At 45.3% G+C, this 16,845-nt stretch overlaps 5 protein-coding genes across 5 annotated transcripts; 1 reads left to right on the plus strand and 4 right to left on the minus strand.

Moving 5' to 3' along the window:
• Nucleotides 1-6,002: 6,002 nt before the first annotated feature.
• On the minus strand, nt 6,003-6,746 carry ATNIH1004_002600 (uncharacterized protein; the record flags this gene model as incomplete). The annotated part of the gene is made up of 1 exon (XM_033567287.1): nt 6,003-6,746. The coding sequence occupies one exon, from the start codon at nt 6,744-6,746 to the stop codon at nt 6,003-6,005; it is 744 nt and encodes a 247-aa protein (XP_033429282.1).
• A 3,297-nt stretch (nt 6,747-10,043) lies between these two features.
• ATNIH1004_002601 (MFS transporter) lies at nt 10,044-11,468 on the plus strand (the record flags this gene model as incomplete). The annotated part of the gene is made up of 4 exons (XM_033567288.1): nt 10,044-10,274; nt 10,335-10,353; nt 10,500-11,400; nt 11,462-11,468. The coding sequence occupies 4 exons, from the start codon at nt 10,044-10,046 to the stop codon at nt 11,466-11,468; spliced, it is 1,158 nt and encodes a 385-aa protein (XP_033429283.1).
• Nucleotides 11,469-13,227: 1,759 nt separating this feature from the next.
• ATNIH1004_002602 (uncharacterized protein) lies at nt 13,228-13,722 on the minus strand (the record flags this gene model as incomplete). Its single annotated transcript, XM_033567289.1, has 2 exons — nt 13,228-13,530; nt 13,591-13,722. 2 exons carry the CDS (start codon nt 13,720-13,722, stop codon nt 13,228-13,230), a joined length of 435 nt encoding a protein of 144 aa, XP_033429284.1.
• A 26-nt stretch (nt 13,723-13,748) lies between these two features.
• Nucleotides 13,749-15,527, minus strand: ATNIH1004_002603 (Nonribosomal peptide synthetases (NRPS); the record flags this gene model as incomplete). The annotated part of the gene is made up of 3 exons (XM_033567290.1): nt 13,749-14,268; nt 14,337-14,943; nt 15,002-15,527. 3 exons carry the CDS (start codon nt 15,525-15,527, stop codon nt 13,749-13,751), a joined length of 1,653 nt encoding a protein of 550 aa, XP_033429285.1.
• Nucleotides 15,528-15,557: 30 nt separating this feature from the next.
• Nucleotides 15,558-16,571, minus strand: ATNIH1004_002604 (Nonribosomal peptide synthetases (NRPS); the record flags this gene model as incomplete). Its single annotated transcript, XM_033567291.1, has 1 exon — nt 15,558-16,571. The coding sequence occupies one exon, from the start codon at nt 16,569-16,571 to the stop codon at nt 15,558-15,560; it is 1,014 nt and encodes a 337-aa protein (XP_033429286.1).
• Between the last annotated feature and the right edge of the window lie 274 nt (nt 16,572-16,845).

Raw genomic sequence — 16,845 nt, forward strand, 5'->3', positions numbered from 1 at the left:
CGTTTGAGACCACGCCATGCTCAGCACCCCAGACTTAACCTGAACTTTTGTAAGACAAGTATTAACGAAACAAACGCTACGCACCTTGAGCGCTCATATTTTAGCAAGCTTCAAACTTAATAGGTCCTTAGTCCCGGGAAGGCAGAAGGATATAATAATTACTGAATTTGCAAATTAGCCAAGGATCCACGTGTCAAAATATTTGCAGCTCACATAAGTATGCTTTGTAGATGAATTACCTGGGCAGTATCGTACAGCTGACTAATTCTGATTGTTAATGTACGAAATATAGGGCGACTTAACTGAACGTCTGGGTAGGAAGCCTAGTTATATATGCTAGGCTTTACTGTTCTACGGTGTCCATATATGGGTGCGCTAATCCGGAATATGACGACATGGGCTGTTATTTATCAGCCTGACAACGTAATTAGGTAGCTCCCTGGATTTCATGGATACTGATTTCTTATAGTCAGTAGTGAGGTCATTCTGTTGCATTTGAACGGGCTGCTTGGCAAGTGAAGAGGTCATTAGTACATACGTGTTAACGTTAGCGTTGGTCCTGGCCTATTTGTGTTGAGACTCCGGGTAAGTTTAGGGCTTACACATTTTTGCGCGAGACTGTTTTAATTGAGTTTGAGGGACCAGGCCCTTAATGCCCAGTCATGATTTAAACCTTCTTCTTGCTTCATTTTCCATATATTTGTACCTTGGTCCAGGGTAGCATCTACCCCTCTCATTTGTAATACAATAGTTGTCAATAACAATTCAATCTTCCTCTAAAGTAGAACACTATTAATTAACTTGCTAAAGAGTATAAGATAGTGCTGTAATTCAGAGGAAGCTTGTTTGTTATTCATATTCTTATCTATAGACTTAGGGTTTTATATACAAGCTAGACATCAGATTGATCGAAAATCAATTTGATATTAAATATATTCCGTATATGAAGCTCCATCGTTTGCTTGATCGAGCCTCAATTTACAACAGAGAGTTATAGAGAATGTATTGCTTGCAAATTATAAACAGCAAATACGCGCACACAGCACTTATATTAAGCAAGAATATAATAATAAGTATTTGATAGTCCTAGGTGGGATTCTAGCTGCAGAGAGGGGCTAAAGACATAGCTAGGAGGCTATTAAATTAGATATTACAGTGGAGATACGTGCAAAAGTATATACCTCTGCGGTGTACGTTCAAGCGGTGGATTCTGCAGCGACGGGGTCACGAAACAGGCGCCGGAAGTGGCGGCCGTTGCCAGAAGAACATTCACACCAGTGTACGAGGGTCCAGGTCACCTACGACCACCGAGAAGATAAATCAATCGTACGGAATCGCGGCGACTAGCGTGAAGGGAGGGATCCTGGGCCGGTGAACACGGGAGGTGCCCAGAAAGCCGTGTAGAGGGAGTACTACGTACGGTGAGGCAAGAGGTGCCGTCAGGGTTTGCGTAGTGCTCACTTGGTGATGACGTTTGCAGTGGTGACTATTATTTTAGCGTGTTGAAATGACCTAGTTGTCGATATCGGTAATGGCTGGTTCCCTCGATCCCATATGCTCAAAATCCTACCCAGCAATTAAGCTCAACCAGTAAATATTCCACTTTGGGCACTAATCTGGGAAGGAAATTAATTTGTTTGTAGTCTAGCGCGTCGCTACTCTGCCTCGTTCTTCTCAGACCAACCTTGTATCTTTGTAGGTTTGAGGTTAGTTTGACATCAGGATCAAATGCGGTAGACGCAACCCCCCGGCTGTGGCCGGGGAGATAGCCTACCAACTGAATAACTGACCTGTCAATCGACCTACGCCTTGTTTTTTTTTTTTTGTGCCAACTATCTGTATACCAACCATCTCTATACAGTATAGATAAGCTTAGAAATTCTCAGTTTCACATAGTTTTCTATGAGACTATATAATTTTGACTATATGGAGTATATTATCCATCCGTAAGCCCTCTAGCGAAAGAAGGTCTAATAAGTAGCCATAGACGTGGGTTTCTCTAGCTGTGACAGATAATGCATGTGGGCAGAGATTGTAGGAAATACTGACATGGACACAAGTATGTAATCCCTTTAGTGGACGAGTGGGAGTTTAGATATGGAAATGAATTAAATGTTTACCCATAAATAGTGCTAAAGGAGCAACGTGAGTATAATAGAGCATTAGCACCTAGGCATTAGTAAAAAGTGACGCAGGCCGTGAACAACTGGAAGAGAAGTGGAGCCCTGCGTATTGTTGCGGTCATCCAGCGGAAACGAATGGCTCGCTAAGGGCCGCAGCAAGTGGGACCAACATTCTGTGGATGCTATTAAGGGAGCTCCAACTAATTAAGTACGTAGATGGTGCATTTTTCAAGAGAAGTTCAGTGAGGCATTCGGGGGAGTGTATGACTAGTCCTTGCATAACGCTAACTTTACCTATGTACTAATTACTCAAGATTTTTAGGCAATGAACCTTCTTGGCCTTCTTAGAGACTAATGGAATGTTAAGCATGAAACTGGGCCAGGTCTTCTACGTAATATAGGATAAAAATATGTTTCACGTCATATAGTTGTCACCGATATGATATCACGTAGGATTAATGAGGCCAAGGAGTTTTGGACGTTCCTATATCTAGTTGGTTATGTCTTCCCTCTGTCTTCAAGTGAGTTTTAGCTAGAGCACTCCAGCATCCTGTTTCTCAATATCTTCCCAACATCATTTACCTGCAAGCCCAGCAGACCCAACATGTATTTTTTCAAGGCCTTGACGCTTCTGATCCTTCCCTCTGCCATGGCGGTGGCTCAGACTATTGTATGAGTTTTCAATATATTCACGAGCAAATGCTGTTGGAGAAAGACCTAATTAAAACCAGGGATTCGGCTGTCACGATGAAAACTGTCGCGAAATTATCCAGCCCTTCAGAAATGGGCAATGCTTTAACACCAATGTTGTACGGTATGGACAGACGTTCTACTTTATTATCCCCATACCGGTATTTTACTAACGTACGCATGCTAGATCTCTCTATCTCCATAAGGGCAGTACCTGCGTTTTCTATAAGTATGAAGGTGACTGCTGGGGCCCTTCAACCCCCAATACATTAGGAAAAGGATGCCACCCCTTGCGTGACCCGGAAAGACCTAGATCCATCAAATGTTACGCGGAGTAAGATTCTCATGGGTTTCAATATGCTATCTGAATAGAACAGTCACAATACTCGTGGATCATAATTGTCTCGATACGAAATCCTCAGGAGTATATGTGCGGAAAGCCAAAAAAAAAAATCCTTTTAGCTTTAATGGTGTTTTCATGATCTCTTTATGTTTTACACTTGTTACTGCAAGATATGCCTTGGTATAGGTTTTCCCTATCAGTCGTAGGTTTTCCTATGCTGTAATGCAAATGCAGAGGTTATAGTTAAAAGTTATTATTTTATTTTCAGTTGTATGTCTCTGTAGCTTCCAATATATGAAACTATGGCTGACATTACGTAGCCACCACTGTATCTAGTTGTATGGCCTGACATGCTTATATGCAGAGTAGCAAGAACCTTTTAGAAGTTTAACCTTGAATAATATATGGTTAGTAAATGGATGTCTCAATGACGATTCACAAATACAGTGCAAGAATCAGGCTTGCCTGTTATTACATGCGAACTACAGATCGATTTCCTCCAAGTGCCAACACGAAAAAACAGAGGACTGGACAAATAAGTACAGTCGGCTATAACAACAAGATTACGCAAAAAAAAAAAAAAAAAGAATCTGCCTCAGTATATGATTCCGATAAAATACTCCCGTCTAAAATTTCTACACGTTGTTTGAGCTATTTAGTTATGTCGCTAACAAAACGCCGTGCTATGTTTTTGATAAAGAAGTCTGAGCGTTAACTACTATTGTAGACCTACTCAGGATCGAGACCGTTTTCTAGAGCCACATTGCATACTTTTTAAGAGTTCCTTTAAGAATATCATCGGTAATATTCGCCTCCTGCCACTTACCATAAGTCTTGACTGCCTCGTCTCGAAGGCCAGGAAACTTAAGGCAATTAGGACTATAGCTATTAGAAGGCAACGGCATGGCTACTACTATAATTACTTCTATTGAAGTATAAAAAGACTGTGTAGTTAAAGGATTAATATTTATAGGGAGGGATTGTTAGTTGTTAAAGGATTACTATCTCGCCATTTCTACTTTACGAGCCTTACCTGCTCCTTAGCATAGATTCCTTCATAAATTATATTATAAACATCATCATAAGACTTAAGTGCACCACCCCCATTCATATATTTAACAAGGCTCATTAGATAATACAATGTAAGTTTATAGTATTTTTTTTTTTTTTTCTTTAAAAATCCTTCCACCAGAACTCCCCTACACTATATAAAGGCAAGGAACAACACATATATATCCCTCCACGCTGAATGTCAGCCAGATATACATTCAGTATCAAAGTGAGTCTCTTGGTCGGCAAGTATTCTCTAAGTCACTAATATAGCACCTCGTTTTTCTTCTAGATAGAGATAAGTGGCTGTCCCTAATATAGTTTAAGAAAATATTTGACCTGGATTCTATGGACAGCATGAATAACGATTGGGAACAAATTGCTCCTTACCACCTACAAAATCTCAATTCATTAAGGCTTGGTTATCACATCTTCTTCATCGGGCTATAAAGCACGGCCTCTATCTTAATGAGAAGCTAACTTTAACGCGCCTTTTAAAATTTCCATTATATGCCACCAAACTTCCGCAGCGAAGCCACTGGATTATATCAATTTTGCTCTATGCTTGGTATGTGAAGGATACCTAGACAACTTTATGTATTATAGCTAACCACTACGGGACCATGTCGCTCATCACCGAAAATATGCTCATAAAGCTTTGAGAAGGAGCCCAGGCGAAATCTTCCGATGAATAGGCCGCAGTTAAACTTTGGACGAAGAATTAGGTTGTTACCCAGAAAACTCCAAAGGGATGTGGCCGTTCGACGAAGCCGTAGGAATTTTGAACATACTTGAGAATGCAGTAGTGATTAGCCCAGCGTTTATAACATGCCTCTCCGCAACTCACCGAATTTCGCGCATAGTATATGTTCCATTCAGGTGGATTGGTTCAATGATGTTTCTCTAGAGCATTATTATGTGGATTAATGATGCAATCCAGTCGAGTATCAATCACGGTGACAGGAATAACAATAAAGTGTATTAAATGCCACAATAGACTACAGCTCATTCTTCCATTATCCTAAAAAATGATATTCGCTTTTCTTTGATGCGCCGTCTACCTTTCTGAGTTGTATCATCATCTCGAGGCTCCCATCTTTCCTGGTCGTTGCATTAAAGAGCTGAAGTAGTTCCAAAGCTGGAAGTTGCACGATGTTTGTGCTCATTATCTGAGTATACCAAAGAAATAGAACTCAGCAACGAGACAAGTTTATTAGCATTTAACTAAATGTATGTTCGTGATAAGGGAGCGCTCCCTAATATATTATCCGCTACTTTACCCGAGTCCTGGTCAAAGGAGGCTGCTCCGTAGTATTGCGGTCTATTATGGCTCGCCGCTTTCCCGTAACAACGCCATACTTTAATATTTAATCTTCTAAATCAGCCTTTGATATACCGGCAATCCTTCTCCGGATTACCTGGTTTTTCCCTTGCCCCACCAGAAGAAGGCGTTTTTTAAGCACTCAGTCGCCCATATCGTCAATCTTTGGGGATAGTATTTTATCCTCCCCAAGAATGAGAAAGTAGTAATTTCGGGCAGGATCGTTGATAGTTAGTCGCATCACCAGTTGTTCTTCGGTATAGAACTTGTAGTATTGTCTCGAATTGAAAAGAAAGAAGACAACATGATTAAGAGTCCCTGATCGATAACATACAGGGAACATTTTACCGATTGCGCCGTAATAGACGGCAATTAGGGTTCTTTTATTTAGACACTTGGGCCTTGTAAATCTCATCTTTAAAACTAGCTGCCATTGGAACAGATTCAACATCATGCATCTCGCGGCCGTGTAAACCTAAAGGGTACGGCTGGAGCCAGATCGAAGGAGTGGGCGGCCGGGAAGACAGTCGAGAAGGATTCTTTTCTCCCTCCACAGCTGAACGGACCTTTGAGATGTTGTCTTGTTATCTAAGTGTGCCCAACATAGTTCTCTCCGCCTAGGAAACTGAAACCCTGGCGATGAAGGAGGGATCTGTTCAATCACTTGCTGCAACCCTGGAGATCCAGGTAGATTCTGCTTATCAGCAGGGTTGAAAAGGGGCTCTCTACTGAAAAAGGAGAACACATCGCGCATCACTGCGAATGAGCTGGGATAGAGCAAGCCATTTTGATCTGAGCCATAGATTTGTTGGAGGAAGAAATAGGCACGATCCCTAACATACTCTTGCCTGAGTGGTGGTCCTGCGCGATAACTGGGTTTCAGGGTATCTGGATCTACCGACAACACCAGAGACCTTCGAGACTGATTGCTCGCAGGCCCACTGAAGATTTCTTGAAATCTCTTCGCTATATAAGCGGTCTTTGAAGCGCTGTTAATCTTAATTTCTTTTCCAGAACCCTCGAAGAGGGTCTCAAGCACGCAGCGAAGTGCAGGTACGACCGAGTTACCATCGATGGGCTTGCCCTCCAGAATACGAAAACCCACCTTGTTCGCTGCTTTCGCAAGTTCTGGTTCCCCACGCAGGCTGAATAAAGGCTGGACGCTTTTTCGGGACTTTTGTGGGCCAATCCGAGGGCCAACGAAGAGCCGAAAAGCCATCAACCAGAGCTGCGAAAAGCTGGACCATGCGATTGCCCCCTCTACCTCCTGTGGCGGGAGTTTGGCATTCGTAGGATCTCCTGGTGCTCAGTTTCAGACACCTGGACAACCTGATTATCGATGCGGCCATCCCAGCACCTGAAAATAGTGTCAAAACCAGACAGTTTTCACGCTACGACGGAAAAGTTTCTGTAGGCTTTCGACGGACCGGCGAAGTACCTGGCATCCTCAAAGAACTCGTGACGCGGGCTGTCGCACACTGTGTTCCTGAAACCAAAACCAAACGAGAAAATGGTGGAAAGTTACATAGAAATTCTAAAAGTAATCAGAAGGAGGTGCGAGGAAAACTGAGAAGTCGCAATAGGTAACGGGACCTATTAGCGGACCCATTATGTCTTAATACTCGTTGGATATAAAGAAGCCTTGAGAGAGGGGATCTAACTGAGCAAGAATATTTCGCTGTGGCAGGGTTTAGTGAGTGCTGGCCGATCCGAAATCGTGCCAGTCTCTTATCAGCGCTGACACCGCAGCTGTCTGAATCTCTGCTTGACTGGGGTGAAGAGCACTAGAACTATTTTGTGGTAGTAGCCGGCGAGGGGTACGAAGCTAGTGTCAGTGGTTACATAGGAGGCGGGAGCGCTTCTTAGGGTGGTTAAAGGGCTCAGGAGAGTTTTGAAGGTAATTAAATAAATTTAGGGGATAAAGCCCGATAAAGCTCGATACAGGTTAGCGGCCGACGTAGTATGATGCATCCGGCTCTCGGGACGTTGCAGGGCTTTGAATAATGTTGTGGAATTCAGGGGAAGTGATGCGAAGGGAGCTTTTCTATCAGCTACAGGCCAACTTCCAGCCTAAATAGGAAGTAGATGTCATTCAGTGGAAACACTACGAATCGCTGAATCTCAACCAACTGAGCCTTCTAAGCGGTTCCCTATATTCTCATTGAGGTGTTCAACTAAGGATTCAGGGGTTGAATCGATCGTCGGATACTCCGCACTGCCAAGTCGGGCGGACTATAGTGTTTCCGTAACAAACAAGTATTAAAAATAGTTAAAATTGGGTAGTACAGCACCCTTAACCTCTGAGAACTAAGTAGCTAGGGAGGATTGAAATTATTAGTGGGAGCAGGTAGAGTATATAACAATACTACTGTAAAAAGGCTCTACCTTATTGCAGAGTGATATTCAGAGCAGCGGCGGGTATACCTCGCGGTATATACTTAAAGTGTATTGGTGCATCAGAGCAATAGGGTTTGCGAAGTGGAGAGACATAGTGGGTGGCCAAGTAATAGACTAACCAATAGAAGACAACGGAAAGCCGGAAAGCCGTATGAACGAGCGGAAGCCAATAGTAAAACGAAAAAGTGCAATAAGTAAGAGGATACAAAATGGTACACTAAACCCAAAATAGAATCAATGATGAATAAATCAATACCAAACCAAAAGTGGCTAGCAAATCGGAATGATGCCAGTAAAGCAACAAATAAGAGCGAGGCTTGGCACACACTTGGCAGTGAACCAGGAAGAGCAGATGTAAGAGATAATGAGAAGGTTCCAAGGTTGACATGGTTTTTATAACGTTATATGTCAGTGGCTGGAGATGAATTGATCCCATATTAAATGCGTTATATCTGGGCATCGCAAACTGAACTGGATTTTGCGGCCCGAGTCGCTTTATCCTTATGATACACACCTTTTATGGCATCTGTTAAATGATGTGAGATTTCTTAAAATACTACTGCGTCTAACTATCATGACATTACGAAACGTTGTTTTCGGCAGGTAGGGATCAGGCAACATTTGATTTCCTGTCTGAATTTGGGCACTCGGTTATATCCCTGCCTATAAACAATTAGATCATTTCCACTTGCGGATAAAATGAGAGGCAACGTACCTTTCGATAGGCCTAGATTTATGTAATATCATAGACTTTCTCGATCCGGGAACTACATTCTTCTGGTTTATACTTCAAGCTCACTCCTTGTCCCCATCTCATTCAAATGCACAATTCGTAAAACACCTCAGCTACAGCTACAAAGTCTACTGTTCGCAACTTGTTGCATATTATAATCCTTCGGAGGTGATACATATCTTTGTCCCATGCATGGCAGCACTATGGTATTGTCCCTAACATTCAAACCGTGGGAAAGGCTCTTGGTCGAGAATACACTCAGCTCTCTGCCCTCTTGATTCATGACCGTGTCATTAAAGGGCTAAAGGAGGACAGCGGAATATTGCTTCACTCACAAACCTAGCAGGCTCAGCCACTAACATGCCTGGTAGCACTCCCTACTCCGCGTCACATTTAAAAAAAAAAAAAAAAAAAAAAAAAAATAACGTGGTGGAGAATGTTCGCAGTATAGGTAAAGGCCTTGGGGAACAACTTCAAGCGCAGGGAGTGTTTTAGTCGGTGGAGATCGTAAAGGATAAAGCGACTAAGATTTTACTCATCGGGCTGAGTATAAATCTATGTGCAAGGACTAGAAAAGTGCTATGACATTTGCATCTTCAGTGCTATTGGGACTGCCAATGGTTGGAGTGGCGACAAAGTCCTTCTCGCACCACCGTACATCGTTCAAAAGGAGGATGTGGATGAAATTGCGAAGTGTGTGTCAAGGTGATGGACAGTGCATGGAAGAAGATCGAGCCTGTTGTAAGAGGCCGCCTTAGTTGGTGACATGGTAGTAATACCAAGATATCTCAAGGCATTACAACATGCAAAAGTTAAGATCTTTTTTAAAGCATTCTTTATTCTCCGGTTTGATTCATTTTGCCATGCCTAGTTCCCATAACCCAAAACACATCTAGCCATGGCCACGGGCTGCGCTTTGGCCTACGCTCTAGATTATAAGTGGTAGCATATGTCAAGGTCGACTTGGTCTTCTGCAGACACTTTTTTTCTCCTTTTGATCGTTTCAGGACCACAGCGTCACCAGTGCCCTGAAACGAACGAAGTGAGAGGAAGAGAGGGGGCTTCGGCAGTACAGCGCCACGTGAGCCGCCCGCGAAATGTGCAGGGAAAATTGACCTATGAACGCCATTGTAGTGTGCCTCACCTTGGAACGGTTTAAAGGCAATCTGGATTTAGGTTATCTGCTGGTGGCGACGGAGCCGGCATCGGAGACGGGGGTGGTCGGAGAAGTGCCCCTATCGCCACTCCAGAACAGCAGGCTATTTGAGCATATGCTACTTCACTACCTTATCCGCCATTTGACTTCTTTGCACCTTCTCGATCGTTTCTTTACTTCCACATTTTGAATACTCTTGATCTAATGTTAGAGGGAGTATACTGCTCACGATGTCACGTACCTACCCTTCAGATGATCCAACAACCCCATTGCTGCAATCGGCAAGGGCGCCGAGAGAAGCTACATATAAGATACCAGAATCCTCGAGATATGTTGACGGTGAACTGGGTGAATCAGAGCTGGTCTTAGAAAAGTGGAATAAGCCTGATGTCAATAAATGGCGGGTTCTTGCAACCTTCTTCAGCTTCATCGTTGTTGGCGCAAATGATGGAACGTATGGTGTATGTTTCCCGGAAGATCCCAACGCTGTTTAGAAGCCTGCTAATACGTCCACCTTCCAGGCATTAGTCCCTTATGTATGTGAGCCCCTATAAAAGTCTGCCTCGATCTAGCATCTGGCAAAAACTAACTTACCGGTAAGCTTTGTAATTACTACGAACTAGACTATGCCACGGTATCCATAGTCTTTCTTTCCCCTTGTCTCGGGTATGCTATTGCTGCTCTAGTGAGCAATTGGGTACATGCACGCTTTGGACAGCGGGGCGTTGCATTTCTGGGATCTGGGTTTCATATAATTGCCTATGCCTCCTCTGCACAGCATCCGCCCTACCCCGTGCTTATCCTTATCTTTGTATTGGCTGGACTAGGTAATGGCCTTCTTGATGCGGCATGGAATGCTTGGATTGGAGCTATGGCAAACAGCAGCAGATTGATGGGTATCCTACATGGCTTCTATGGCCTTGGTGCGGCATTGGCACCGTTGATTGCTACGTCTCTGATCACCACTCGCGGATGGCACTGGTATCAGTACTACTATCTCATGGCGGGTGGCGCAACAATTGAGATCTTAACGCTAGTTACTGCATTCTGGTCGGCGCGAGGTAGGTTGGTCAAGGAAGAGTACCAAGGCAACATTCACGGAGCTCACACCAAGAGCTCTTGGAAGGAAACATTGTTCAACAGCCTCACTATACAATCCTTGGCATATCCCACCACATGGATAATATATTTATTCATTTTCATCTATGCCGGGGTCGAAACCACTGTTGGAGGTTGGATTTTTACGTTCCTCGTCCGCCAACGAGGCATGCCCGAATTCACAGCCGGTATTGCAACATTTATTTACTGGGGAGGGCTCACTCTGGGCCGTGTTCTCCTCGGATTCGTGACCTCATATCTTCAAATTAACAAATATACGGTGGCTACATCCGTTTTAATATGCTTAGCTGCCCATATTCTGTTCTGTTTGGTGGAGGAGATCAACATGTCCGTCATTGCAACTGCTCTCTTAGGATTTTTCCTCGGTCCGTTGTTGCCTGAGGCAGTCATTGCTTTGGCCAACCTTTTACCAAAGCATTTGCATATTGCAGGTATTGGAATTGCCGTTGCTCTAGGAAGTGCTGGTGGGTGTGTGTTCCCATTCCTAACAGGGGCCGTTGCAGATGCTGTAGGTATCCAAATCTTCCAGCCAGTGATTCTACTGATGCTCTCCCTTTGCTTATTATGTTGGATTGTCTATATATTAATGTCACGGCGGGAAACAGTCTGGTGAGCTTTACCGGATATGTTATGTACTGTGCCATTTATCTATGCTTTGGGAGTTATTGACGGCTGTGTTCTTTTTAAGGGGGTCTGCACATATGATATTTTAGTACAGAAGGGCTCTTGTTCCTGTTTAGATTAAGCTACTTTAGACACTCATCTGCATTCTTCATGGAATCATGACAGCAACGCCTACATCAGCACGTAAAATTTTCTAGATATTTAAATATCCTCTACCTTCATCCTACACCTCTAGGTAACAAAGGCTCCGTCTCTCGGGTCTAGTACCATCAGCCAAAAATATCATTGGTACATACAAGTTATACCCATACAAGTTATACCCCAGCCGCTGAACCAGCGTGGAATGTCTTTACCTCCTTAATAAGATAGGATTTATCTGTTCTGCGATACGTTAGCATCTGATATCATCCACCACAGTGACAGGTATCGATCGGTCAGACTATTTGGCTCCCTGTAATAGTAAACATCCTACCCCTACTTTACACTACCTAGCTTAGGAACGTCTCTCTGGTCTTAATCTCCACATCGATAACTGTCAGATATACCACTACACCATAAAAAGTAGTGCTGTTTCAATCTATATAATAATGGTATATCTGCCTATTCTGGCAATAACTCCGCTATCCCCAGGTCCGAAATATGGCGTATCATCACCCCAGATATGAATACCTGGAATCACACGAGAGGCGCCCATCGTAGTATCGCGGCAGGGAAGGACATACTCTTGTCCTTGAACTCTAAATACATCCTCAGCGACGCAATCACCCCTCCTGATACTTCCAAATCCGTCTCCTATTCCGCAAGCCTCTCAATTATTTCCAGTGACGCTAGATGCGCCAATACAAGAGAAACTAATTGGTTTGCCCAGGCGAAGATATCGGCATCGGCCATTTGGCTAAATACTTATCCATATTTATTATATGCGTGAGGATATGCTGATCCACCCCATCATCTATTCTTGTCTTCCCTTTATTCTGCTTTATATCCGCCCTTCAAATACCGGGTCAATTTGACTATTATAACGAGCAATATAATGCTCAAGCAGAGGCTGAAACTGAGCCAGATTCACCTGGTCGAATACTTCTGGATTCATTAAACACCTCATCAGCCTCAGGGGGTAGGGATGCGCCTGAAAGTGTTGAAGACGTACGAAAACGTCGACCTAGAAAGGAGGTGGATTAAGATGTTACATACTAGGTTCTATCAACATCGTGTAAACCATATGCCAGGTACGGTGATGGGCAAGGATAGGCAGCTACATACGGCCGTAACCAGACCTCGCCAGGAACCGCGAGTGAGCCTCCACCCTCAGGTCCTTACGTCTTACTTTAAAAGTAATTGCAAAGAATTAAAATAATTAAATATATAATACAAAATAAAAATCTTTCGTAGATGATTTAGTGATGAGTTTTGCGGATATTGTCCGTACTGTACCGACCCTGTGAAGAACGAATTTTTTTCCCTCCTTGCTTCCCCTGTACACCCCAGCAATTTCTTGTATTTGCTCTCATTGCACCAATTAATCAAACCCTAAGCCCCAATCAAATCACAGAGGATTTGGTCCGGAGAAGCTGAAAAACTCTCAATCATCCGACACAGGTCCTCCAACAAGGAAGAAATTTGCCCTTCCGAAGCAACATGAGATCTCACGTAAACGCGCAACTGCAGGTGCTACTTCTCGGGGATCGAGATAATCCATAGCGTGTCCAACAGGTCAAATTCATTCTCGCCCCCCATTCCAGACTTCGCCGTCCCGAGTGAGAGGTTGATGTTATTGTCGATGTTCTGATGTTGATAGATGTAACCGAACTGGGTGCCCGAGGCCCACTCCGTGCTTTTTTCGACAATATCTCGAAGCTCGACAGAGTCGTAGCGAGCAGTCTGAGCCTTCTGATCGCGGACATAATAAAGGAGATCTGTTACAGACCAGTTTGGCTCCAAATTCAGTCGCATAGGATGAAATAAGGCATGGCCCTATAATCTGATCGATGTTAGCTAGTGGCAGCTGCGGGCGTTGACAGTTTGGCCGAGCACAGGGTTGGCTGTGTGGGCCTTAGACAGGGCAGCGCCACTGATGCCATGATTAAAGTCGCGTCTGTAATCTGGTGGTGGCGAGAGGGAACGATCTCGAATTTGCATGAGTATGCGTCCTGACGGATCCTCCATCGAGGCGGGCGGCAGTCATGATGGCATCAAGGTATGTTCTCCAGAAGTCGAGGCTTCTTTGTTAACCTGCTGACGGCGGTAGTACAGAATGAGGAAAAGTCGGTCTCCGGCGGGGCGGACGCAAATTTCGTTAGATCGTTATACGCAGCTTGGATCTGGTCGCATAGCAAGCGTAGACAAACCCCATCATACTGTGCATGGGAGATGCGAATGCTGAAGATATGCTGCGACTGAGGAAGGTTGGACAAAAGAGTGTATCTCAACGGCAGTCCCACCTCTGTGATGTGCCTGCCCGCACCTTGGTCATACAGAGCTTTCGTGGCAGTGGTCAGGTCCTCGACGTCCGCGGTATGATGGAATGGACATTGGATATCCCGCAGAATGACTTGAACAAGGGTATCCCGATATGAGATGAACAGCGTCCTTAGAATTTCATGCTTTGCGAATACGGAGGCACAGGCCTGCTCGAGACGACCGACGTCGATGTTACCGACGAAATAGAACGTGAAATTAGCAGAGGCCACCGTGTAAAATATGCCTGGCTCTCTGTCAATGGCAACACGTCCGCAATCCGACAGCCACGAGGGACCAGACCGATTCGCACAAGGCTTGACAGAAGAGCATTTCCGCTTTCTCCCACTTCGACCAGGGAAAATGGAGTCGCGTTAATACTGAACAGTGACGTGCTCCGAGTCCGAGCCGCCTGTTTATTTAAAGCAGAATTATCGAAGATATCTGCGACAGTCAAAGCGAGCCCCTGGGATCGGGCCATCGCAGCCAGCGTCATTGCGCTGATCAAGTCACCTCCCAGGCCGAAAAAATCGTCGTCGACTCCAATTACCTTTGCGGGCAAGGAAAGGATGCGGGCCCAAATTCCCTGCAGAATTTCTTCGGTTTTCGTCGTCACCTTGCCCATACTGCCACGGGTGACGCGGTACAGCAGGATGTCCTCTCGGGACAATCTAGAAGCCTCTTCTCGCAGCAATCGGCGATTCATTTTACCTGTTGCCGTTTTAGGCATTTCGTGGACGGGTATGAACAGAGATGGCACCATATAACGCGGGATCACCTCGTGGAGACGGGTTTCCACCACCGCAGCGCTCTCTCGGAAAGCCTTAATAGGTTTCTTAAAGAGTGGACGATCGTCTGACACAGCATCCTCGTCTCCCTCTTCGTCGTAGTTGCGATGTTCGTGGATAAATACGACCAGAGAGGCGTTTCCTACGAATGATTCAGCAACGATAACCTCTGCCGGCATCAACTCTTCCTGGCCATGAACGGTAAATCCAGGTCTCGACCTCCCCAAGCTCAATGCGTTGACCGCGTAACTTGGTCTGAGTGTCTTTGCGACCAATATAGCGGATTGTTCCATCGGCATTGTATTGCACCAGGTCTCCGGGCCGGTACAGCCGAGACTGGGTTCTGTCGCCCTGGCGAAACCTACAAAGCCATGTCGGTAGAGAAGCCCCCTTCAGGAAACTAGCCCTCGTTCTCTCCCTGTCGTTAAGGTATCCGCGACTCACAACCGCACCCTCAATGACGAGTTCCCCTATTGTTCCAACTGGCGCGAGTTGAGAAGCATTGGATGGTACGCAGACCCAACCAACTCCTCCAACCATTGAGCCGATTGTGCCAGGGATCCAGCCCACCGGTGGGATCCGGCCCACCGTGCAGGCAGTTGCTTCAGCCGGGCCATACAAATTGACCAGCATTACTTTACTGGCCCAGACCTCGACATTCTCTTGCTTGACGGCTTCACCGCTAAGAACCAGTGTCTCTAGGCAGGAAACGTCCTCTGGTCGCATGAAACTGGCTGTAGATGGGGTAAGAATGGCCTAATTTATTCGCTGGGCGACGATGAATTCAGAGAGGCCGTTCATCCGTTGACTCTCGGATAGGATGCAAAGACAACCTCCGCAGGACAGGACATTGAAGACCTCATATATGCTGATATCGAAAGCATATGCTGCGAAATGCAGGCCTCGGCTCTCGCCACTGATATTCATCCCAGAGCGATGGTCTCGGATGCTCGTGCAGAGATTACGATGCTCCAGCACCAACGCTTTGGGGGTCCCCGTGCTGCCAGAAGTGAAAAGGACAAATAAGGCACAGGAAGAAGAGTCAGACGGCAAACAAAACTTATCCTCGCGAGGTAAGCTTTGCATGAACATGTCAGTGATAAGAGTCACCGGTGTGTCCAGGTCACTAACAAGACCGTTCTGTGTTTCCGTGGCTAGGACTATCTTGGGCATTGATCTCCTGATCATCTCTTCGACTCGACCACGGGGAAGACCAGGGTCAAGCATGACACAGGCACCACCAGCCCGTAACACAGCCAGCAAAACCACGGTCGCCCATCTGGACTTTTCCAGGCAAACACCGACCAGGTCGCCTATTTCGATACCGCGTTCCATCAACAGTCGAGCCAAATTGGCAGAGACATCATCAATTTCGAGATACGAAAGCCCGCCGTCCCAGGTACTAACCGCCGGCTTATCAGGTTGGCAGCCCCGGAACTTCAGCACCATTTCATGAAGAGTGGTTTCATGCGCCGGGGGTATTGCTGCATTCCACCTGGCCAACTGCTTCCAGTCATTAGGGCTGACGAGATCGATCTCGCTCAGGGTCGCCTTCGGACTGCAACACACCTGTCGAAGTACAAACTCTAGAAGTCCAAGGAGCTGTAACACCTTCTCATGGCTGAGGACTCTCTCGTCGAAATGAACAATAAAGTTGAGATCATTACTAGCATCGTTGGTATGACAGAAGATAAACAATGCATAGATGGCATGGGTGGTATATCCTCTACATTGGTCTGGGCTATCCCAAGCCGGATACATGAGACCCATTTTGTTTACTGTATTGGGTGGTTGGATAATAAGATACATTTAAAAATCGCAGGCTGCTGCGCACTCGCGGCTGTATCGCCGAATGTTTTGCAAACCGGTTTGCTTATATAGGACCAGCTCTGTGATATTGTCTTGCAGCATGTATAGGCAGGTCTCAATGGTTGTACTTGTATCCAGCCTGACGCGGAGTGGAAATGTGGCAATAGTTGGCCCGGCCATTCGCTCGATCCCCGGAACCAGTGCCTGCGGCCGTTGACTGTTACCCCGAAGACGA

The sequence above is a fragment of the Aspergillus tanneri genome (assembly GCF_003426965.1).
Source record: "Aspergillus tanneri strain NIH1004 chromosome Unknown AapTan_1_pilon_pilon_pilon, whole genome shotgun sequence".
NCBI classification, from domain to species: Eukaryota; Fungi; Ascomycota; class Eurotiomycetes; order Eurotiales; family Aspergillaceae; genus Aspergillus; species Aspergillus tanneri.